General features: G+C 47.1%; 1 protein-coding gene, 1 long non-coding RNA gene and 1 pseudogene across 2 annotated transcripts; 2 read left to right on the forward strand and 1 right to left on the reverse strand.

Moving 5' to 3' along the window:
• LOC119300310 overlaps nt 1-10,644 on the forward strand; it is a 45,270-nt pseudogene extending 34,626 nt beyond the window's left edge.
• A 7,098-nt stretch (nt 10,645-17,742) lies between these two features.
• Nucleotides 17,743-21,217, reverse strand: LOC119298269. The gene is made up of 3 exons (XR_005145831.1): nt 21,150-21,217; nt 18,092-18,296; nt 17,743-17,959 (listed from the first exon to the last, which is right to left on the reverse strand). It is a non-coding gene; the product is annotated as an uncharacterized LOC119298269 (long non-coding RNA).
• A 1,965-nt stretch (nt 21,218-23,182) lies between these two features.
• Nucleotides 23,183-23,788, forward strand: LOC119298270. The gene has a single exon (XM_037575734.1). The coding sequence runs from the start codon at nt 23,235-23,237 to the stop codon at nt 23,502-23,504; it is 270 nt and encodes an 89-aa protein (XP_037431631.1). The 5' UTR covers nt 23,183-23,234; the 3' UTR covers nt 23,505-23,788.
• The last annotated feature ends 324 nt before the right edge of the window (nt 23,789-24,112 follow it).

Genomic DNA, 24,112 nt, shown 5'->3' on the forward strand with positions numbered 1-24,112 from the left:
ACTCGGGGGCTTAGCTGCAGTCCAAGCACTCGCCTAAGTTATCAAAATCCTACCGAGTGAAGAGCAAACCTCTCACTCGGGGGCTTAGCTGCAGTCCAAGCACTCGCCTAAGTTATAAAAATCCTACCGAGTGAAGAGCAACCCTCTCACTCGGGGGCTTAGCTGCAGTCCAAGCACTCGCCTAAGTTATCAAAATCCTACCGAGTGGTAAGCCAGACTTTCACTCGGAGGCTTAGCTGCAGCCCTATGCTCGCCTAAGTTATAAAAATCCTGCCGAGTGAAGAGTAAACCTCTCACTCGGGGGCTTAGCTGCAGCCCAGTGCTCGCCTAAGCGGACTAAAGAATAAGTCGATTGCAGTAAAGGCGCCTTGCTTTGGACCTGCAAAAGACATTTCGAGCCAAAGGCAATTGTATTCAAGCTCTAAATTCAAGTTCGAATCGATATCTAAAGGAACCGAAAGTGCTCAGGCGTTAAGCCTGTTAAGGTTTATCGGTTACAATTCCACTCGGCATACCGAGGCAAATTTAAAGCGTCGAGCCAGAAGAAGTTTTTTACCCCTCCTGTGGAGGGCTGGAAGGTGCAACGAATTCATCAAGATCAATTCCGTCGGCGATCCGAGTGGCAGCTGCAAGGAAAGTTTCCATAAAGGACCTGAAGTCGTGCTTCTTGGTATTGGCCACCCGAAGGGCCGCCACCTTCTCTTCTCGCGCATCTTTACAGTGGACTCGGGCCAGACACAGAGCAACATCTGCACCACACCGAGCCGAGGACTTCTTCCATTCCTGCACTCGACCAGGGATCGTGTTCAACCGGGCCATCAGCGACTCAAGGTCATTTTGAAGTGTCTCCTCAGGCCAGAGCATCGAGTCGATGCGAGATGTGGCGGCCTTCAGCCTTGCGAGATAGTCCACGACAGCTGCGACACGAGACTCCAGTCGGAAAACATCCATGGCAACTTCGTCGTTCACCGGAGAATTGATGGGGTCGAGGTTTGGCTCCAGCCGACTAGTTTCTTCAAGGATGATCACTAAGTCAAGGGGATGGTCGAATGGAAAAGCCACAATTGAAAATGTTTGCCAAGCATAGAGGTTTACCTTCAAGCATAAGAAACAGCTTCTTGGCAAGACTACTCAGGAAGGCCTCCAGATCAGTTTTCTTCCCAGTCAATTTGCTGACTTGGTCGGTCAGAGCAGCTTTATCAGTTTTTAGTCGACTGATTTCCTTGTTGGCGATCCCAAGAGCAGCCTTCAGATTGGTATTGTCTTGTTCAAGCTTGGTGACTGAAGCTAACTTCTCGTCAGCAAGCTTGATCTTCTCAGCGAGTTCGAGGTCTTTCTTCTGTTGGGCCTCCCTTACCTTACCTGCAAGTTACAGCAAGGTCAGATTTTCAAACAAGCAAGGGGAAAAGCAGTCGTCAAGGTCTCACCAAACATACCTTCGGTCTCCTCCTTTGCCTTCGTCAGCTTCTCTTGAACCAGCTTCAAGCTCAGCTCGAGTTGAGTGTGCTTGTTTTCCAGCTCAGAGTAGCGAGCCACAAGATCACAGGAGTTCTGCGAAGAACCAATCGGCTAAATGTCAAATATAATTCACTTCCGAGTGAAAAAGGAAAAAACACACGCTTCTAAGACTACAGCCGAATACAAGCATTCGACCGTAGTCTCGGGGACTACACCCAGTGAGTGCACTCAGCGTGCCCCCACTAATCCTGTTGAAGACAAAGTCGACCAGTCGACCTCAAAAAAAAACGAGATGTATTCTTTAAGACTGTGATCAACTGCAAGCAGTCGACCACAGTCTCGGGGACTACACCCAGTGGGTGCACTCAGCGTGCCCCCACCGGTTTGTGAAATCCAGTCGACATAGTCGACTGACAGAAAAATTGACATCATAAAGCCTAAGGCCGACTGCCAGCAGTCGACCTTAGCCTTGGGGACTACACCCAGCGGGTGCACTCAGCGTGCCTCCGCTAACTCGGAGTTTATTCGACACACCCAGTGGGTGACTACTATAAATTCCGGAAAGGAAAAGTTTTTGGTAGCATATCCAACAGAACAAACAGTGGTCGACTGACCTGGACATTGCTTTGGAGGGCAGAACTGGCGTCATAAGCCGCCTGGCTCGCATCCCGGATGGTCTTCAGCTGCTCCATCATGATTCCCGCCTGGCGTATCGCCTCCTTCGCTGCGCCAGCTTGGTCCTCTGGGACGTGGTGCGTCGTGAAGAGGGAGGGCTGCTGAGCACTCGTCAATGGATCTGCGAAGGACACCGTGTGTCGAGTGGTGTTCTCTTCCTCCACAGTCAGAACCTCAGGCACCGTCACATCCTGAGGCACCTTACTGGCGGACGCTTTCCGACTCCTCCTGCGCTTCAGCGGCTCTTCATCCTCATCATCATCAAGGAGATTGATAACAGTATTGGGTGGAGCTACGGAGAAGAATCAGGATCAGAGATCACGAGTCAGTCGACATCAAGATCAGAGATCGCGAGTCAGTCGACTAAGAACGGCGTTAAGAATACAGTACCTGGGTTCGAAGTTGCTGCGTCCTCCATCTCGTGGTCATCAGCCCGGGCTGAGGTTTCAGAAGTAGCAGCACTGCAACTCCAAAGGGTCAGTCGACTAACTTCAGCGTCGACCAGAGACAAAGTCCACACAAAATAAGAAGATTCAAGCAGCACGATTACCCTGATATGGTGGGGATGGACACCTTCATCTTCGGTAGGAGCTTGATCGTCTTCGACGGGGCCGCCCTGGGCTACTTCAGCGCCTTTTCAGTCGGCACCGGAGAGGTGGTCCGAGGGCGCTTGGTCGACTGAACAGCGGTCGCAACCCCCTTGCCACGTTCAGTCGAAGGGTCGTGGACAAGCTTCGACCGCCTTTCTGAGCGCGGTGGTACGACCTCCTCCTCCTCTTCTTCCTCGTCCTCGACGTCATCTTCGTCACCGTCATCATCATCATCGTCGTCATCATCCTCTGCAACATCCGAGTCCCATTCCTCCTCTTCCTGGCTCTCGCCCCCGCTCGCCTCGCCCTCCTCAGTCGAAGCTTGTGCCCCATTGGGCATCGAGTACAGCTCGGTGAGGGCCTAGCAGATGTCCAGACAAGGATCAGTCGACCAGTCGGCAGGGTAAACAGAAATGAATGCGACAAGAGCGCAGTGGAGAGCAGGGCAAGTGTACCTTGTTTGGATCGCTGTTGTGGTCGAGTGGAGGAATCCTTCTGGCTCCGCGTGGGTTATCCTTGTTTCCGGTAACGGCTACCATCCATCTTTCCAGAGTGACGTCGTCGACTGCTTCTGGATGGACTCTAGTCTCGTCTTCGGTCCCACGGTACAACCACATGCAGTGGCTCCGGAACTGAAGGGGCTGGATGCGACGCCTGAGGAAGACCTCCAGGAGGTCCATGCCCGTCACTCCCTCCCGAACCAACTGCACCACGCGCTCCATCAACATCTTCACGTCGGCTTTCTCCTCCGGAATCAGCTTCAGAGGGGAGGGCTTGTTCACTCGGTCCATGGTAAACGGAGGGAGTCCACTCGACTGCCCTGGCGTCGACTGGACCTGGCAGTAGAACCAAGTCGACTGCCAGCCTCTGACGGACTCAGGAAAGGTCATGGGCGGGAAGGTGCTCTTATTCCTCACCTGGATCCCCAGACCCCCACACATTTGGACGACTCGGGTTCTCTCATCACCTGGGCTCGCCTTCTTCACGGTCTGAGATCGACACGTGAATATATGCTTGAACAAACCCCAGTGCGGTCGACAGCCCAGGAAACCCTCACACATGGACACGAACGCGGCAAGATAGGCAATAGAGTTTGGGGTAAAGTGGTGGAGCTGCGCTCCAAAGAAATTCAAGAAGCCACGGAAGAAAACACTCGGCGGCAAGGAAAATCCACGATCAACATGGGTGGCTAAGAGCACACACTCACCCTCTTCTGGCTGGGGCTGCCACTCCTTCCCCGGAAGCCTCGCAGCTCCATGAGGGATCAAGCCCTCGTTGGCCATGTCGAGGAGGTCATTCTCGGTGATGGTCGACTGGATCCAGTCTCCTTGGACCCAGCCCTTCGGCAGGCGGGATCTGGACGAGGACCCGCCGCGGCTGGTGGATCTCCCCTTTGCCTTCTCCGACGCCGACGCCTTCTTCGCACGCTCCAGCGCCGCCGTCTTCTCCTTGGCCATGGTTGCCGACGAGATGCGCGAAGGGAAGTGGTGCGGGGGCGAGAGCGAGCACGCTGGGCGGGGAAGAAGGAAGCAGAGAGAGAGAGAGAATGCTGAGGCGCAGCACAGAAATCCTCGCCGGGCGCATTTATAAGGTCCCTTCCGAGTGGATGACAGGTGGGCCCGGTCGATCTAATCATATCAGGAACAGTTATGCAGACGGGATACGTGGCGAAAAAAGCGGCGCGGAGATCGAGGCGTCTATGTCCCGTCCCATCCGAACGCCGCGGTCCGCTCCACTTCGCGCGCATCCCCAAATTTCGCATCCCGCGGAATCCGCGAACAGCAGATCAGTCTGTCAGACACGGGGTTTCCAGCGATCCGTCGCTCGGTGATCGTCGAAGCCCGAAAGATCACTCGACGCAAGAATAGAATGGATCGAGTCGACTGAAGACAAGTTGCTCACTGTCGACGAAGAGATTCTTTGGTCCAAGACAACGCACGACCAGAGAGCAAAGGTTAATCGGAAACGACATCAACTCCTTCCTCACTCGAAGCCTCAATCCATTCGGGGGCTAATGATGGGGTTATGTACCTAGGGTAGGGTCATGGACCTGATCTAAGTACCTTACCCAAGGACACCCTTAGAAGAAGTCGCCTTCCAGTCGACCAACGAGGGACACACTCGACTGTCTTGAAGGACTCGACCACAAAGACTCACTCGACCACCAGAAGGTCAAGAGGCACTCTGCACTGCAACGGCCTGTAATCAAGTAGACTTTATTATAGTAAAGGCACTTTATGTGGGGCGTTACCAGTAACGCCCCAGACTTAACTCACCTTAAACCCTCTCCTACATGGGCTGGCTGGGGTCCTGGCGCACTCTATATAAGCCACCCCCCTCCACAGGCAGAAGGGTTCAGCACCTTGTAACTCATATACTCATAATCCACTCGACCGCCTCCGGGCTCCGAGACGTAGGGCTGTTACTTCCTCCGAGAAGGGCCTGAACTCGTACATCCCTGGTGTTTACAACCTCTCCATAGCTAGGACCTTGCCTCTCCATACCTACCCCCACTCTACTGTCAGGCTTAGAACCACGAAAGGTTGCCTAGTGGCTATAAATAGCCCACCCCCTACAACCATAAACGGTTGGCTGCTCAGAGTTAAAGTACGGCTTTTGTCGTGTGACAGCAACCCACCTTGAAGTCTTTGAGAGAGAATTCCTTGCGAGGATAAAGCCCTAACCACCCAGAGCCAAAGAGTGTTAGGCATCACTTAAGTCTTCCTGTCTGTGTGATCTGAAGACATATTACACTTGAGGACTGTGAATCCTCCAGCCGGTTAGGCGTCACGTTCTGAGCATCCAAGAGTCATTGTGGATTGCCGATGAACGAAGTCTGTGAAGGTTTGGGAGTCTACCTTGAAGACTTACAGAGTGATTGGGCGAGCTCTGTGTGACCTTAGCTCAAGGGGAATACGGTGAGGACTGGGTGTCCTGAGCTGCGTGTTCAGGACTGGGTGTCCGGGACTGTGTGTCCTCAGGTTTAAATACCTAGCCGCCCTAACCAGACGTACAGTTGTCACAGCAACTGGAACTGGTCCAACAAATCATTATCTTCAACGAGTCACTGGTTTCATCCTTTCCTTCCCTTTACTTACTGTTGGTCCTTGTGAAGACATCGTATGATTGCACTATCTTTTGTCTTCACTGAGTGACTGCTTGTTCTGATTGGCTTCTTAATATCTTCCTACCTGATCCTTACTACCTAGCTGCTATTAGTCATTGTGCTTTCACTTCATTGAATACTTGACTATGGTTTGCCTAGTGTAGTCTACCTTCCACTGCATGGTAATAGGTTTATTTCTATCGTTTGTCTTCGAAACTTCCACGTTTTGAAGACTTTCATAAAAATCGCCTATTCACCCCCCCTCTAGTCGATATAACGCACTTTCAATAACCGTGCCGGGGTTCAGCACATCCGGCGACAGATTCAGTCGCTGAAGAAGAACGCCATGACCGCCAGCGAGTACATGCACAAGGTGAAGGCTTTTGCCGATGCCATGGCCTCCGCTGGATCCCCCCTCGCTGATGACGAGATCATTGACTACATGCTCACCGGATTGGGCAAGGCCTTCAACCCGATTGCGGCTTCACTCAGCGTCGTGGTCACCCCGGTCATGCTGGCTGAGTTCTACTCCATGGTTCTCAACTATGAAGCGTTGCAGTTGTCGCAACAGGCCGACGATGAGGAGTGGACCTCGTCGGCCAACGCCGGGGCACGGTCTGGTGCTCCCGCCCCCATCGACCGTCCTCGCGCACCTGACGCTGGTCGCGCCGCCGATGTTCGCCCCACTGGAGGCTACCTGCAGCAACAGGGGCAGGGCTACCAGCACGGCGACCAAGACAAACATCGTAACAATGGCGGTGGAGGAGGCGGCAACGACCGCAACGACGATCGTCGCTGGCGCCCGAGGTGCTAGATTTGCAAGAATTGGGGTCACGAAGCCGATACCTGCAAGAAGAGCTTCGATTCAGACTATTCCAGCGGAAATGGCCGCTCGACATATAATGCATCGGCCTCCTCCAACAACTCCACGCATTGGGTTCTGGACTCCGGCACCACGGATCACCTGACTAGTGACCTGGAGTGTCTCCAGTTCCGGGAACGCTACAGCAGCCATGATCAGGTTCAGGTGGCCAACGGCTCAGGTTTGTCTATTTCGCATATTAGGCACTCGACTTTAGCCGGTTCTTCTCTTCGCCTTAACAATATTTTACATGTTCCAAATATTTGCCAACATCTTCTATCAGTCTATCGTCTTGTGTCGGATAATCGTATCTTCATTGAATTTCATAAATATTTTTTCCTTGTTAAGGACAAAGCCACCAAGAGAATTCTTCTTCAAGGTAGAAGCAAAGGAGGGCTCTACCCTCTTCCACTCGGACGAGCCTCGCATCTGTCCAAGCGTCAAGCGTCGTCCAGCGTCCGTGTCTCCTCATCTCAGTGGCATCAGCATCTCGGTCATCCGTCCAAAAATGTCATCAGCTCCATTGTTAGGAATAATGATCTCGAATGTTCAACCTCAGATACTTCTGCTTTAGTTTGTGATGCTTGTCAATGTGGTAAAAGTCGTCAACTATCTTATACTGCTTCTGCTCGTGTGTCTACTATGCCTCTCGAATTAGTTCATACTAATGTTTGGGGCCCTGCTCGTGCTTCCTCTGGGGGGGGGGTACAAGTATTATGTGAGTTTTATTGGCGACTACTCCCGTTTTTGCTGGATCTATCTACTAAAACATAAGTCTGATGTTGAACAGGTGTTCTATGCTTTTCAAGCACATGTTGAGCGCCTTTTGGATGCTAAGCTTAAAGCTGTCCAATCTGATTGGGGTGGTGAATACCATAAGTTGCACCGTTATTTTCTTCGTATGGGCATCTCTCACCGAGTCTCTTGCCCTCACACCTCCCAACAGAACGGCATTGTCGAGCGCAAACACCATCACTTGGTTGAAACTGGTCTTGCTTTGTTGACTCACTCGTCTCTCCCTTTACGTTATTGGGATGAAGCTTTTCTGACTGCGTGTTACCTCATTAACCGCATGCCCACCCCCGTGCTTGGTCAATATACTCCTATTCATCGTCTTCTGAAAATTTCACCCAACTATTCCTTTCTTCGTACTCTCGGGTGCTCTTGTTGGCCTAGTTTGCGGAAGTATAACTCACACAAACTAGAATTTTGGTCCAAGATGTGTGTTTTTCTTGGATATAGTCCTATGCATAAGGGGTACAAGTGTCTTGATCGATCTACGGGTCGTATATACATCTCGCGTGATGTTATCTTTGACGAGTCTGTCTTTTCGTTTGCTACTCCCGGTGTCAATGTCGATGTGTCTACACTTGACGAGGCTATTTCTTTTCCATCCACAGAACCGGCTACGAGTGCTCATGTGCGTAATTATGACTTAACCTACTTGGCTACTAATCTCTCTGGCCTAGCCAGCGTTTCTCCTGTGCAGGTTTCACCCTCCAGTGATGCTCCGCGCCCGGCCACGATCGACGTACCAGCCATGCAGATCGACGTGCATGGTGGCCCTACTTCCCAGGCGGGGTCCCGCCCACGCGTGCTATGCCTGTGCCGCCTGGTGCCGCGGCTGGCTCCATCTGCGTCTCGCCAGCCCACGAACCACCAACGCCTGGTGCCGCGGCCGGTTCCTCGTGTGCCTCGTCGGCCCATGAGCCGGCCCATGAGCCAGTTCCGCCGGCTCCTGTGCCACCGCCGCCAAGTCCAGCACCGTCGCCATCCTCGTCTACGCCTCCGCCCATCGAGCACCCTCATCCCATGGTGACTTGTACTCATTATGCTACTCATCGTGAGAAGGAATTTACTGATGGGACGGTGCGGTATAATCCTCTTCGTCGTGCCTTCTTTGCGACACCGGTGTCACAACGTGATGCCCTCCGTGAGCCGGCGTGGCGTGATGCTATGGCTGCTGAGTTTGCAGCACTTCGTCAAAATGGCACATGGGTCTTGGTTCCTCGACCTCCTGGCGTTAACATTGTTGGCAGTAAATGGGTTTTCAAGACGAAGCAACACGCTAATGGGTCTGTTGACAAGCACAAGGCTCGCCTCGTTGCTCGTGGTTTTACTCAACAACAAGGTCTTGACTATGGTGATACTTTCAGTCCCGTGGTAAAGCCGACTACTATTCGTCTGGTTCTTTCGCTTGCTGTTTTCCGAGGATGGAGTTTGATGCAAATTGATGTTAGCAATGCGTTTCTTCATGGCTTTCTTTTCGAGAATGTTTACATGCAGCAACCACCAGGTTTTGAAGATGCTCGGTTTCCTTCGCATGTGTGCAAGTTGCAATGGGCTATTTATGGTCTCAAACAGTCGCCACGTGCTTGGTATGCTCGCCTCAGTGCTCGACTTTTTCAGCTTGGTTTTGTTTCTTCCAAGGCGGACGCATCTCTATTCATCTTTGCTGCACATGGCGTCCATATATACATGCTTGTGTATGTTGATGATATTGTCATTGCTGGCTCCACTCCAGCTGCAGTTGATCGTCTGGTGAGATCCCTCTTCGACAGTTTTCCCATCAAGGATCTTGGTCCTCCCCAGTATTTCTTGGGTCTTGAAGCGTCCTACAATTCAGGGGGCATGACGCTGACTCAACGCAAGTATGCACTTGATCTTCTTCATCGTGTGAGTATGGAGAATTGTAGGCCTACCTCTACACCATTATCTGACACTGAGCATCTGGCTCATGAGGTCAGCACTCCCTTGGGTGTTGAGGATGCCACTCGATATCGCAACATTGTTGGAGGACTTCAGTATTTAACACTCACTCGTCCTGACCTGTCCTTTGCAGTCAATAAGGTTTGCCAGTATTTATCACAACCGACTAATGATCATTGGGAAGCTGTCAAGCGTATATTACATTATGTAAAGGGACTTTGAGTATGGGATTGAGGATTCGTAAATCTCCTTCCACTGGTGTCAGTATTTTCACGGATGCTAATTGGGCTGGATGCATTGATGACCGCTGTTCCACTAGTGGTTTTGCTGTGTTCGTTGGATCAAATCTTGTCTCATGGAGTTCCAAGAAATAGCCAACTGTCTCTAGATCGAGTACGGAGGCAGAGTATAAAGCTTTAGCTAATGGAGCAGCTGAAGCAATCTGGGTGGAGACCTTACTCAAGGAGCTTGGGGTCTTCAAGCAGTGTACCGCCATTCTATGGTGTGATAATCTTGGGGCTACATACCTGACGACAAATCCAGTCTTTCACGCAAGAACCAAGCACATAGAGATAGATTTTCACTTTGTGCGTGAGCGTGTTGCTTCTGGTGTTTTAGATGTCAGGTTTATCTCGACTAATGACCAACTGGCTGATGTATTTACTAAACCGGCCACACGACAGATATTAGCACGTTTCCGGTCTAATCTAAACCTTGTATGTAGTAGTAGTTCAGATTGAGGGGGTGTGTTAGAAACGGTCTTATACCTGTCGTATTGTAATCTAACTCTGTATTTTGGTCTTATATATATATATATATATATATATATATATATATATATATATATATATATATATATATATATATATATACACACGAGATATGTGGAGGCTATGCCCCACGTAACCCTAAAACCAAACTAAGCGGTGCCGCAGAACCCAGTCCTGAAGTCCGACGAGGCCGGCGTCCTCTACCTGTTGCTGGGAGATTACTACCGCAATTGGAAGAGAAGGGCCCAACTGTGCAGGGAGATTGAGTGTGTGATCAGCATCGATATGCACACCAAGTCTCTTCTGTCCTGCAGTCATCGTCCGATCACAGATGGCTTGCCACCGCCATGGGAAGTCGATCCCTCCAAAGATTTCCATCCTGACATTCCTACCCTGTTTGCTGCCAAGTTCTGTGCCAACCACACTGGATGGTCTGATGGTGTTCTGCAACGGGAAAATGAATCATCTAATTAGGCCTCCTTTGGTTTAGAGGAATTTCATAGGAATTCTAGAGGATAGGATTCTTATAGGATTTTTTCCTTTAGAGCCATTTGGTTCATAGGAATGAATTTCTATTCCTACATAGGATTGGTTCCTATCCTCCACATTTCATAGGAAAATAAAAAAAAGCCTAGACTCAATGGAAAAATTCCTTTGGTGTCAACCAAATGACATCTTGTTTCCTATTCTTACTCATAGGATTTGAGATACATGTCATCTCATTTCCTATAAGATTCCTATTCCTATGATAATCCTATCCTATGAACCAAAAGAGGCCTGATATATAAATGGTAATTTAAATTTGAATCATCTACTACTACTCTTACCTTATATTATCTGTGCACATTCTGCTAGATCAAGGATTTGTTTGGTGTTATATGTCCACATTCTGCTAAACTCAGATTTTTTTTTTTCGGTTTGCCTTGCATGTCCTATTTCGCTATCTGAAACTGAATATAAATTGACAATGAAAGAACCGACAAAAAAATCAAACACGGATGATTTCGATAAAAATCACCTGGATCACCTCATATACTCTAGAATTTTCCTTATATTTGCACCTAATTAAGGTAGACAATGTATAATCTAGAAACCTGTGTGAAGGCATATACATTAGAAACACATGATCTACAATATTTAATTAAGGATATTGAGTGGAGTGATACGCATAAAAGTATGGAAGGAAATGCTATTTTGTCTTCTCGTACTTTTCTTAGACCTATGAGATTTAGTCTAATTCTAAATGAATATAAATTATAGTGTTTGAAACTAAACTTCTGGAGAACTAGCATTCAGTTTGTTATAAAATATGATTTTAATTTATCACACATGTCTAATGGACACAAATCTTACATCTTACATTCTTAAGAAGTTGATCCCCACTACTAACAATTCTCTCAACATGCAGCCCGTCCACATCATCATCTAGCCACCTCAGCAATTTTCACCAACGTCACTTCATCTCTATGTTATTTTTTCTTTTCCACGCTCAAGTAGCATCCCTTGCTGGCATATTTCCCCCGATGTTTTTTCACCAGCGCGTCGCTACCTCATGCCACCATCCACTATGTACTTATAGTTAATTCCCACTATCGTACACGATCCTATAAGATTAACTGAGGAGGCATTTGAGCGGCCGGCCGGAGTAGTGATGTCACCCATATTCAGAAGCCCATCACGATGGTTCCTTCATCTTCCTTGAATCTATATATCTCCACAAAATTTACCTTTGAAATCTTCAAATAAAAACAGTTCCCCTTCACACCCTCGCTCCGATGTACTTAACGAGCCCGACTTCTCCCTGGCGGTGTCCGTATATGAAGATGTGGTGGCGGCTTGAGGGAACCGGGCGGCGGAGGCCTGGGGACAACGGGGCGGTTCCCTCACCTGACAGAAAACCGAGCGTGCTCTTCCTCCCCCCCCCTCTTGAGACTTGCGGCGGCTACGGAGCGTGGGCACACATCAGCAACGAATGGAGGCCTGCAGCACCGGATCGAGGCGAGTCCATCTCCCTCTCTCTCTCTCTCTCTCTCTCTCTCTCTGGATGGTGTGTGTGCTCCGTGCTGGCCATGTGTGCGACCGGGAAGGAACAAATTAGACCTAGGTGGATGTGACTGGATGGCTGGAGGGCTTCGCCGCCCACCCACACATCGGCACCACCTCCCGCGCGTCGTCTCCAAGTCCGTTTCCTGCTGATTAGTTCTTCTTTCGTCTGTTGGTCTCAGTTAGTTCATCACTTCATCGTCAGGCCATCACTCATTACTACAGATGGAGCAAGGAGGAGCATTCAGTTGTACTCCCTCCGTAAAGAAATATAAGAGCGTTTAGATCACTAAAATAGTGTTCCAAACACTCTTATATTTGTTTACAGAGGGAGTACTTTCCACAGCCACTGATTCCACCGTGCAGGTCATACCACCGTGCAGGTCATACGGTGCCTTGCATCTGTGGTATGATTGATCTGATCTGATTTCTGTACTCAATTCTGCTGGTTTCTTCAAACTGTTTGTTGCAGGAATTGTCAGAATGGAATGCGAAATACTAGGACAAGTTTGGATTTGTCTTCATGATATGCGTGTCCAGGAGGACTGACCCTGAGGTCTTAGCCGAGCTTAAGTTCTGCATATGTCCATTCCAGTAGTTGATTTCTGTAATTGACGACATGTAGTATGCCTATTTAGGTTAAAGATGAAAACTAGTCTTAATTGCTAAATGGCCCTGCGTTGCAAAGGGGACATGCATATTCTAGTGGTTCAACATCAATATTGTCCGACATAGATCTTGCACCCATTATATTCTAGATTTTGTTAAGATTTTATTTGAGTATGAGTAGGGGCCGGGAAGGGAAGTTTTTGACTTAGGTGAGGTGTTGGTAAGATTTGATTTGATTTGGGTGTGGGTAAGGGAATACAAGAGAAATTTTGATTTAGTAGTTGAGATTTCGGTAATATTTGATTTGATTTGATTGAGTTAATGCAGGATGTGGTGAGGGGGCATGGGAAGTGGTGGAGGCGGGATCCGGCTTGCCTGCTCCCTCTTCGTGCTCCCATCCGTGCTCCCACTTAATCCTACGGTTGTCTTTTTTCTTTTTTCTTTCTAATCTAATCATCTCCCCCCTTGATTTTAAGGGGGTGGGGCCGAGGCTTATTTTGTTCCAATCAAATCAAGCCATGTAGACGGGAGCACGGATGGGCACACGACGGGGGAGCAGGCAAGTCTCGTCCGTGGAGGCGGAGTCGAAAGTACAACGACCAACTCCCCTTTACTAGTAGTAGAGATGAACAAAGGGTGCTCGATTGAAGTGGAGTGTAAACTATGCGGTGAAGCAGATTTTTTTTTCTTTTCGAAAGGAGGCAAACGATTTATCTCATCAATTAATTAAGAGGAAAATAGATTTTGATTGTTTATAACCCACGATAACACGCCACCTAGCAACTACTCACGTACTAGAATGTTCCCTAGTTTCTTAGCTCCGGTCGTCACCCAAAGTCTAGCCTTGGTAAGAATGTTCTTGAGTAGGATCGGCGGCGGCATGCTCTAGTGATAAAAGATGTGTGCGTTCCTCTCGTTTCAGACGGTCCATGAAACAAGCATTGTGAGGGAGGTGAAGTTTCAAATTTTCATCTTGATGTGCTTTAGTGGCAGGTTTTAGGTAACAATCGATCTAATGAGCCAAGGGTGTACGCACGAAGTTAGTTTTTCGAAATGGTTTCTTTTTTTTTAAAGGGCGGGACGTGCTGGGGCATGAGGGTGTAGGCCTATTAGGTTCGTTGTATTCAACCACGGGTACTAGTTGTAGCATGTGTTGCATCGATTTGTTCATCTCGGTTACTTTGGTTGTAAAGCTAGTGGTATCCCCAGTGGAACACCATATTAAAGATTTCTATAAAAAGCTGGGCTCCAACCTTTTTCTCAAAGAAACAAACATAATACTCCATTCACTTTCATGGAAGTACATAGGAGGAGGAGGAGGAGGGTGCCGCTGGCTCATTTACACCCAAAGGCGAAGCTACACAGTGAGCTTGGCACTCATCCATTGTGCCATAGCGGGTTTTGCACTGATCCATTGTACAACAGTAGCATCGACTTGTCTTTGGATTGCAGGATGGGAAAACATTAAGCTTGTAGCACGCAAAAGCCTCGGCGTCACCGGACTCCGTGCCACTGCCTGTGGAATTGTTAAGACAAATAATGATGCACATTAGGGATATATGGAGTACTCGTTTTCCTTAGTACATTAAGAAGGGACATGAGAAAAAAAGATGTAAAGCATGCACTGCTTACCTTGTGCATGAGTAGCGAAGCATACAGAAGAAGGAGCGCTAATGCATGGAGGCGTTTCGTGCACTTCTCCATGTAGATGTTGCAATAGTTTTGTTGCTCTTTGGTTGTGTTTTCGCCGAGACTAATGGTACTTGGTGTGGTCTATATAGAGAGAGGTTTAGATAGACATGTGTGGCAAAACTTAAAGCAGGGTTATATAGGAGTACATTGAATGGTAGGAAATTATAACGCCAGGTATTTGGTCATGCACGTCTTTTGGCAGGTTATTAATTCCTTCTTTTTTTTTGGCAAGGAATAGTTCATCCCCCCCTGCCTTTTTATAAGGTGCATTAATTGTGTATTTTCAAAAGTTAAAAATTTCTATCTTTGGCCATGTTTCTAGAAGCTATCTGGATGTTCAATAATAAATAAATAAAATACGGGAATATATTGCATGATGGATCTAATGATACTGCTTGGTATTGCAGATCTTAATATTTTTTCTATAAGTTTGTTTTTTTGAAAGTTTTTTCTATAAGTTTGTTCAAAATTAGAAAAGTTTGAATTTTACAAAAATGATACAACTTATAAAGAATGGATTGTTTATTTCTCAGATTTCATTTACTGATTTCCTACTTTAAAATAAAAAAAACATATTGATTCATTTTAGTGGAGCCTTGGCTGAAGCCAGACACGACTGGGCAGACCCATTATGTCGGCGAGCGGTTTTTTTTTTCTGGTTTTTCACCAAAGATATCTGCTATCGTTTTAGGAGCTAGACATTTAAAACCCTATTTTAAAATAAAATATATTTTATAAAAAAATTCACTATGTGTTTTATAAAAAAGTTAGTGTATATTAAAAAAAGGTTCACCTAATATAAAAAAGAAAGTTCAGTGTGTATTAAATAATATTGATCATATATTTATAAAACATTCAATATTAAAAAATGTTCAATGTATATTACAAAAATGCTCAATGTATATGACAAAATGTTCATCATATAAAAAAATCATTGTGTATTAAAAACAATTCACCATATAATAAAAGAAACTATAGTATCTATATTGAAACCGTTCAACATATATTAGGAAAAATATACAATAGAAATAATGTTCACTGTATATTGCAAAAGCTAAAAAACAAAAGTCCGCAAAATGTGAAAACCAATAAAACAGAAGAAAAACCAAACCTGAAGGATAAAAAGGGAAAAAAATGAAAATTGCAAGCCGAAACAAAAAACCACACACAGGAAAAAATACAACTGCTAGTGAAGAAGAAAAAAGAACAGAAGAAAAAATGAAAGAAAAATCAATAACAGAGAAGAAAATCAGAACCGGGCCGACCCAAATCGCCCAACATGCGGGCGTCGCATCCACTATTTGCTGCCTGCAGGTGGCAAATAGGATTGGCCATTTTCACGGGCACTCGTTTAACACACATTGAGGTGATGAGAGCATCTACAACCGGACCCGCCCCTCCCCCCCTCCCACCCCGTATCCGCGCCAAATGCCTGGGTGGTCTGCGTGGACGTGCAATCGTCACCCAACCGGATTTGGCAAATCCGGCCCAAACGCCCAGACTGACCGACACTTCCACGTAGGACCGACCATAAGGGCTCACTCGGTCACACGCGGAAACCGTCGATCCGATGGGCGCCTCCTCCGGTTCTCGATGCAGACGCATTTGGCACCGTGTGGCGCCGCTTGGTCGTACCGCCCTAGGGACCAGGTCCGGCTATTTAAGGATAGTCGGACGGCGGCAGGCCTACCCTAGCCCATTGCCATTCCTTCCCTCTGCCTCCCCTCCGCGCCGCCACCTTCCATTCGCTCTTAATAGCCGCTAACCATGGCCCGACAGAGGATCACCACCTACACCATGCTAACTCCAGAGCACCGGTTGCAGCTTCTGAAGGAGATCCTGGCCAGGCGCGATGCTCTGATTGCTGCTGACCTGCCTCCGGATTCACCGCAACCAGAGAAGGAGGAGGTGGTGGAGCCGGATCAATAGGACATTGCCATGATGGAGGAGGAGCCAGAGCTGGCGGAGGAGGACGCGGAGGAGGAGGAGGCTGCGGAGGCAGATCCGATGCCTGCAGGCTTCGACATGGCCAACACCATCGCGGAATTTGAGCTAGCCCAGACGGAGGAGGCGGCGGAGCAGTATGCCATCTTTGAGTCCTTCGAGTCGGAGGCCGAGGCTAGAGGCCAACCGCTGCTTCCTCCGCCGGCGAATGGCGGAGATTGATAAGATCTTCGCCAACTTGGAGGAGGTCGAGGAACCGGACGTGTGCCTAGACACCAATGACCACGAGGCCGGCGGTTCCGGCACCAACTTCGTGAACATCTTCAACGAGGACGACGAGTAGTTTAGTTGGCAGTAGTGGTTTACGTAGATCATGGCACTGCATGGTTTTGTATGAAAATGCTAATCGGAAATGGCTACTATACTACGGTTGTTGGAGATGAAATTTGCAGTATGCCTGGTTACTGTCCGCGAGCGTTTGGCAACTTATATTAGGTGTATTGTAGATGCTCTGATGATGGCTTTTGAAGGCATCAAGTAGCGTGTGCCAATGCTTTTGACGGTTACACCACGTTGTGGGCATCGTCTGAACGGTTGAGCTCCTACACGGGTTTTTTCGCATTACCTTAATAAGGTGTCTTCTGTCATATACTTTCTCTGTTCAAAATTACTTGTCACAAAAATAGATGTATTTAGATGAGTTTTAGTTGTAGATACATCAATTTTTATTTTTTTTGCGATAAGTATTTCTGGACGAAGGAAGTATATATTTCGTCTAAATGAAAAGATGGTGCCCCTACCGATTTATCGGAAATAGAAGAAAAACCTAGCGTGTACGGAACTCGCTACGGTAGTGTATATCCGTTTCCATCCTACGTGTGTGTTTCTTGTTGGACTTGCTTATTAGCTCAGGACGAAACAAACGATGTGTGTTTGTTGTTGGACTTGCTTATTAGCTCAGGACGAAACAAACGATGCATGGGTTAACAAAGTGTACCTAGGCTGATAATCTATCTACTCTAGCTAGTAAGGCCTTCCACTATGTGGGCTAAAAGAGGCGCCAAAACCAGTTTTCCCTCATTTGGCACCGATGCCTTCCATAGCCCAGCCGGTGCCATAAAAATATTCCAGGGAGCCGGAGCAAGTAGCTGCTCCGGTGCCCACTTCAAGCACTACAATAAAATATACTAAAGTATAACTGCCATCTATACAGGAGCATTCCTACCCAACCACCACCGAGCAACATCATTCAGTCCATACCAAACAGCATTCAATTTACAGCAAACCAGAGCACTCAAATTTCCAGATGACCGTTGCACTGCTGTAGAAAAATCTACCCGTTTGGAGAATCTGTCTATAAAATGTACAGAACAAGCTCATAGAAGCACAAGAAGATCTTGGAAAAACTCTCCCCCAAAACATGGAGCACTCATCTTCTCAAAGCTTCACAAGCATGATGAACTCCTCCTTCTCACCTTCAGATGCACAGAGCCCAAACAACCTGCAAAATCCACAGAGCCCAATTAGTTTCCATCCCCATCATCCACATATGAATTATCCACCCACACATTATATTCCCAGTTTCCAGCATCAACACCCACACCATGCAAATTTATATGCTCAAGGAGGTTACCAGCAAGTTCCATCCATACCTCCAGGCTACCATGGTGTTGCTTACCAAGGTAACATGGGGCAGTACCCTCCAGGAGCATTTGGAGCAGGCTCAAGTAGCAGTCCAGCATCTCCTGCTGGATGCATACCTTTTCTTGGATCTGCTAGAGGCACTAGTTCAAGAGGAGATGAGAATAGTCCAGTTGGATTTAGTTCTCCCATGTCACCTGCATATCAAGTGGATGAAGATCCGGCTGTCAATAATCAAGATGGCAGTGATAGTAGTCCTGATGAGATTCAGAAAAAAGGAAAAGGCAAGAACTGGAGTAAGCGTGAGGATGAACTTCTCATAGCAGCTTGGGTGCACAATTCATGTGATCCGATTGATGGAAACTCCAAAAGGGCAGAGACCTATTGGAAGGAAGTCGCAGCAGAGTACAACAAATATGCAACAAAAGAGCAGAAGAAAATAGTTGGGCAATGCAAGAACCACTGGACCAAGACCACAAAGAAGGTTACAAAGTTCAATGGTATCTACAATGTTGAAAAAGTACATGGCCTAGTGGGAGCGATGACAAGCAACTTATGGAGAGGGTACGTGCCAAATACATGAGTGTTGCCAAGACAAAAAGACCCTTTCCATATGAGCACTGGTGGGAGTACGTGAGGAAAGATGCTAAATGGAGAAGGTCTTATTCAGTTGAAGAGATGAACAAAAGAAACAAGTTGAATGCATCAGGAGCTTATAGTTCTCCAACCCAGGCAATAGATGAGGAAGGTGAACTTCAACGACCCCCCGGACGCAACACTTCAAAAGACACAAAAGATAAACATAAGTCATCAAGCAAGTCTAAATGGCCGATGCCACCCTTATTCAAACAGAAGCCACAAAAGTTCAAGCAGAAGCTGAGAAAGAAAGAGTTGAAACTGAGAAGGAGAAGATAAAGGTGGACAAACTGAGCAAATACCTTGATCTTCTTCACAAAGATACTTCAGCTTATGATGATGCCCAAAAGAAAAGGCATGAACAAGTTCTAAATTTCTTAGCTAATGATCTGTTCGGTTAAGATTAGATGTATCTTGTAGGTGAATGATGTGCTATGTAAGCAGTTTCATGTGATCGTTGTTTGTTAGAACTTTATGAATTAGTACGTAATCACTGGTTGTAAGCATTTTCTGAATTACTATGAAATCATTTGATGAATTACTATGCACTGCATTTAACTTGATGGAAAAATAGCTGTTGGAAACTAGCCGTTGGAAACTAGCCGTTGGAAACTATTCCCTATTAATAGAGGCAGCAGCTCCATCCCACCAAGACCAAACACAACACACCTTCCACTCAAGAGATGTCCACCGATGAGAACCCACAAGCAGAGCAACAAGACAATGTTGACGCAGCAATTAGTTTCGAAGCCATGGGTGACTTTTTCTGGGACTTCATGAATGACCCAGTTGAAGCCCAGATTGAAGCAGAAATTCGAGCTCAGATTGCAGCACAACAGATAGGTACGTCCAATGAACACAGACGACTACCTAGAAGACACCTTGATAGAGATAGGCAAGGTGGTGAGGATAGGCTGATGGCTGACTACTTCTCAGAAAATCCATTGTACACAGACAAGCAATTTAGGCGTAGGTTTCGTATGAGGAAGCATTTATTTTTACACATTGTCCAAACTCTTGGCGAGTGGTCTCCATTCTTTACTCAGAGGAGTGATGCATTTGGCAAGCCTGGCTTTTCTCCCTTGCAGAAATGCACTGCTGCTATGCGAGTGCTAGCATTTGGGACACCTGCTGATTTGTTTGATGATAACTTGAGAATGGGTGAAACCACAATCATCAAGTGCATGACCACATTTTGCAAGGGTGTGATGGAGAAGTTTGGTCCAGAATATCTTAGAAGGCCCACTAATGAAGACATACAACGCTTACTTCATGTAGGGGAGGCTCGTGGCTTTCCTGGCATGTTGGGAAGTCTTGATTGCATGCACTGGACATGGAGAAATTGTCCAGTGGCTTGGAAGGGAATGTTCACTCGTGGTGATCATGGAGTTTCCACAGTCATGCTCGAAGCTGTGGCCTCACATGACCTATGGATATGGCATGCATTTTTTGGGGTCGCTGGATCAAGTAATGATATCAATGTCCTAGACCAATCAACTTTGTTTACTCAAGTGCTGCAAGGTACAACTCCAGAGGTTCACTTTGAAGTCAATCATAATGAGTATAACTTGGGATACTACCTAGTAGATGGCATTTATCCGAAATGGGCGACATTTGTGAAATCAATCCCTATGGCTCAAAGTGAGAAGCACAAGTTATATAAAGCACATCAAGAAGGAGCAAGGAAAGATGTAGAGCGGGCTTTTGGTGTTTTGCAAGCTCGTTTTGCTATAGTTCGTCATCCAGGGCGTATGTTGCAAAGGTGTGCGCTTGCTGAGATCATGTATGCTTGCATTATATTGCATAACATGATCGTTGCAGATGAGAGGCACACCTACAAGTGCTATGACAAATATGACTGTGAGTATGAATTGCTACAAGGCGCTCAAATACCATATCTTGAAACTGAACAAGGACCATTTGATGGGTTTGATCTGGTTCTTGAGACAGATGCTGCCATTCGAGATCGATCCACACATCGTCGTCTCAAGGCTGATTTGGTTGAGAATATTTGGCAAAAGTTTGGAGGAAATGGACATTAGCATTTATAAGTTCTACATGTATTCATCTTATTAATTTCTATCGCTTTCTATTTTAGTTTTCCAGTCGAGCATCTCCTTTGTAATGGTGTAATTTAGTTTACAGATTGTGGAATGAGAACATTTTATTATTATTTCTTGCTGCTAAATTTTATTATTTCTTGCTGCTAAATGCAATGTTGAACACTACCTTCAACTTTTAAGAACAGGAAATTAGCATCACTGACATTATTAACTAGTACTACACTACATGCAAGTATAGCACGTCGTAATAGACAGAGCTTCATAGGCCGAACATGCAAGTATAGCACGTCTTAACTGAATCCAGTAAAACATTTTTGTTTGCTTCACAGGCTGAACATCACGCATCCTCACCTGTGCTGCTTCGAGACCAGTAGAGGCAGCGCAGTAGTAGAAAGTAGTAGATGCAGCGCAGTAGCCGCACGTCCAACAGTCCGGGCACCGCTAGCCGCAACATACTGCTGGCCAGCCTTCGCCTCCTGCTTCCTCCTCCTCGTCCATGGAGCTCGTCCCCCGCCGCACATCACCTCCACTAGCCGCGGCTCCTCGGAGAACCTCGACAGATTCCTCCTCTCGCGCCTCCGCTCTGCACGGACCTTGGGCGGACGAACACCTTGCCTGGAGTAGGAGATGTGTGTCGATTTGGCCTAGATCTACGCCGGATCGAGACGAGGAGGTGACGATGGAGATGGATCTAGTCGGAGGAGAAAGGGGATTTTTTCTGGACAGAGGCGGACGAGAGGAACTCGCACGAAGGATCGAGGAGAGGTTGGCTTGCTCAATTTTTTTATGGACGTGTGGGTCCCGCTTTTCTACGGGCTGCAAACGCACAATGTGAGGCCGGTGCCAAATTTTTTTGTAAGGGCATCGATGCCCAATCTGCTATATTTTAGTGCACCGGGCACCTGGCACATAGTGGAAGGCCTAAGTGATCATCTGGAAGACTGGAACGAGGAGGAACGTGTGAGGTTAGGTATTTATTCGTATAGAACTGAATAAACTGCAGAATGATCTCGCTCCTTTCTGCCAACTCATGAACGCAGTCCAGTCCCCATTACCAATCCAAACGGTGACTTGGCAATTGCCCAGAGCTTGATAGTACTAATAGATTGGTTAGTTAATTTGTTGTGTAGTAGATTGGTGTTACTACCCCTCAAAAAAGAAAAGATTGGTGTTACTACGAGTACTATCCACGAGGTTAGTTAGCTCAATCACAAAAAAAAAAAGGGTTAGTTTGCTCAATGGTGTGAATACCTACCGAGGTCTTGTGCACCTTTTGAAAATTCTGCGTAGCGACGCAGTCATGCATGTAGATAGATCCAATCATGCAGCCAACAACTAACGGAATCCTACTACGAAAAACATGGCACTTGCTTGATGCGTTTTCTCGACTGACTGTCGATTTCAAGATTGGACAAGATGTTGCCCGGGAATCCTTTTGTCCTTGCAGCATCTCATTTAAGCCAGCTGTTTGTAGGCATTGGCGTCTCATTTAAGCTGTTTGTAGGATTTGAAATATATGTGTACACGTCGGATTGAACAATTCAACTCCTGTACAGTTGATAGTGTGCAAGAACGCCATAGATTTGACAAGTTCAGAGCGCTGACCGTATCGATTGCTCTGTTCGTTTTTGTTTCAGCTCACGGCCGGTTGCTCTGCCCAACTCGGCCTTTGCGTGCGTGCATGCATGCACGCCGTACGTGTTGATCGCAACCTGTAGGTGCACCTTTGTGCGCGTCACCAGTTACGTGCCACTGAGCTGAGCATATGCATGCATGCATGCACGGTTCTTTCGATTAGATCTGTTGACATATAATATGTTGTCTAGTCTCTTGCATCAGATCGGTTTTTTGGTTGCATTGGTTAGAGCATGCACTTCTACATGGTATCAAAGCTAAAAGGTTTTGAGTTCAAGACCCGGCTGACGAGGAAGTATTAACATATAATGTGTTGCCTAGTCTTTTTCATCTGATCAGTCTTTTGATTGCATTAGCTAGAACATGCACTTCTACAAGATCGATAGACGGTATCATCGACCAAGTCAACAGCTCCCACCTTTTGTCATCTGCTTGAGTTCTGTTTGCTTGCTCGAGTGTCCATCTGATCACTTGCTTGTCAACACTAATCACCATGGATTAACTAAACAAATGGCAATGGGTCACACGACCTGGTCGAGGCTCGAGGAGTGGCCAGTCAAAAAGCACCACGGAGAACCGCGGCTGCACCGCCTCTAATCATTCAAATCACTCGCCTAACCATCCACACGAATCAATCACTCAAGGCGGGAATGCGCGCGTGCGGTGGGCCATGTCCAGCCGCTATAAATACATAGCCACACCCACACCATGTCTCCGTGCAGCCAACCAAGCAAACTACCATTGCACATTTCGCAACGGAGCTAAGCTTAGCTAGAGGCTAGAGCAAGAGAGATTTGCGCGATGGGGTGTGGGAAGAAGAGGGCGGCGCTTGCGTCCCTGTTCGGGTTCAAGAACAAGAGACAGGAGGAGGAAGAGGCCACGGCGGCGACGCGGCAACAGCAGCATGCGGCGGCACCACCGCAGCAGAGGTACCATCATCACAGGGTGCGGCCGAGCGACGACGACGACTACGCCCGGCACTGGTACGCCGAGCGCGACATCGACTGGAAGGCCTCCGAGTTCATCGACAAGGTCCACCGCCGGATGCTCGCCAACGAGCAAGACGGATAGTACAACATGCCGATGGATCCAGCCGTGTGGGTGGTCTATCTGGTCGAGCTTTGCTGCTAGCTACGTCGTGCATGCAGGCTATGTGTGCATGGTTGCCTTTTGTGTGTGTGTGTGTGTGTGCGCGCGCGCGCGCGATCAATTGCTTTGTTTTGACTGGGTACATGCTTTGTTGTTTCCATCTTGTCGGATGTGTATGTAACTATCTGATGGGTATTTTCCTAAATTTACAGATGCCTGGAATGTATATAAACTAATAAAAAAGTTGAGCAGTACTTTTACCCTTAGTGAGCCAATCTAACTATTGTTCTTACCACCGGTGGTGCAAATAACAAAAAGTCGAGCAATATTTTAGTCCCCAGCGAGGAAAATTTAACTAAGTATTACCACTTTTACAATCACCAAATGTACTTCAATATGGGACGTAGTGTTCCTCAGTCCGAGCTCAAATAAGTTCGGGTAAACAGTAAAATCCAAAAAAGAAAAACATTCTGAATTTTTTGGGGTGCAAATATTGACAATTTTTTTGCGCGCTCACAAAATTTCATCATGAAATGACATTCACTGAAGTCATGGCAGAAAAAAATGATGCTCCCAAAGTGTTATTTTCA

Source organism: Triticum dicoccoides, chromosome 5A (assembly GCF_002162155.2).
Source record: "Triticum dicoccoides isolate Atlit2015 ecotype Zavitan chromosome 5A, WEW_v2.0, whole genome shotgun sequence".
Lineage (NCBI taxonomy): Eukaryota > Viridiplantae > Streptophyta > Magnoliopsida > Poales > Poaceae > Triticum > Triticum dicoccoides.

What these genes read in the sequence shown, in the direction of transcription:
- LOC119298270 (XM_037575734.1), top strand. Translation starts at nt 23,235, where the DNA reads ATGGGGTGTGGGAAGAAGAGGGCGGCGCTTGCGTCCCTGTTCGGGTTC.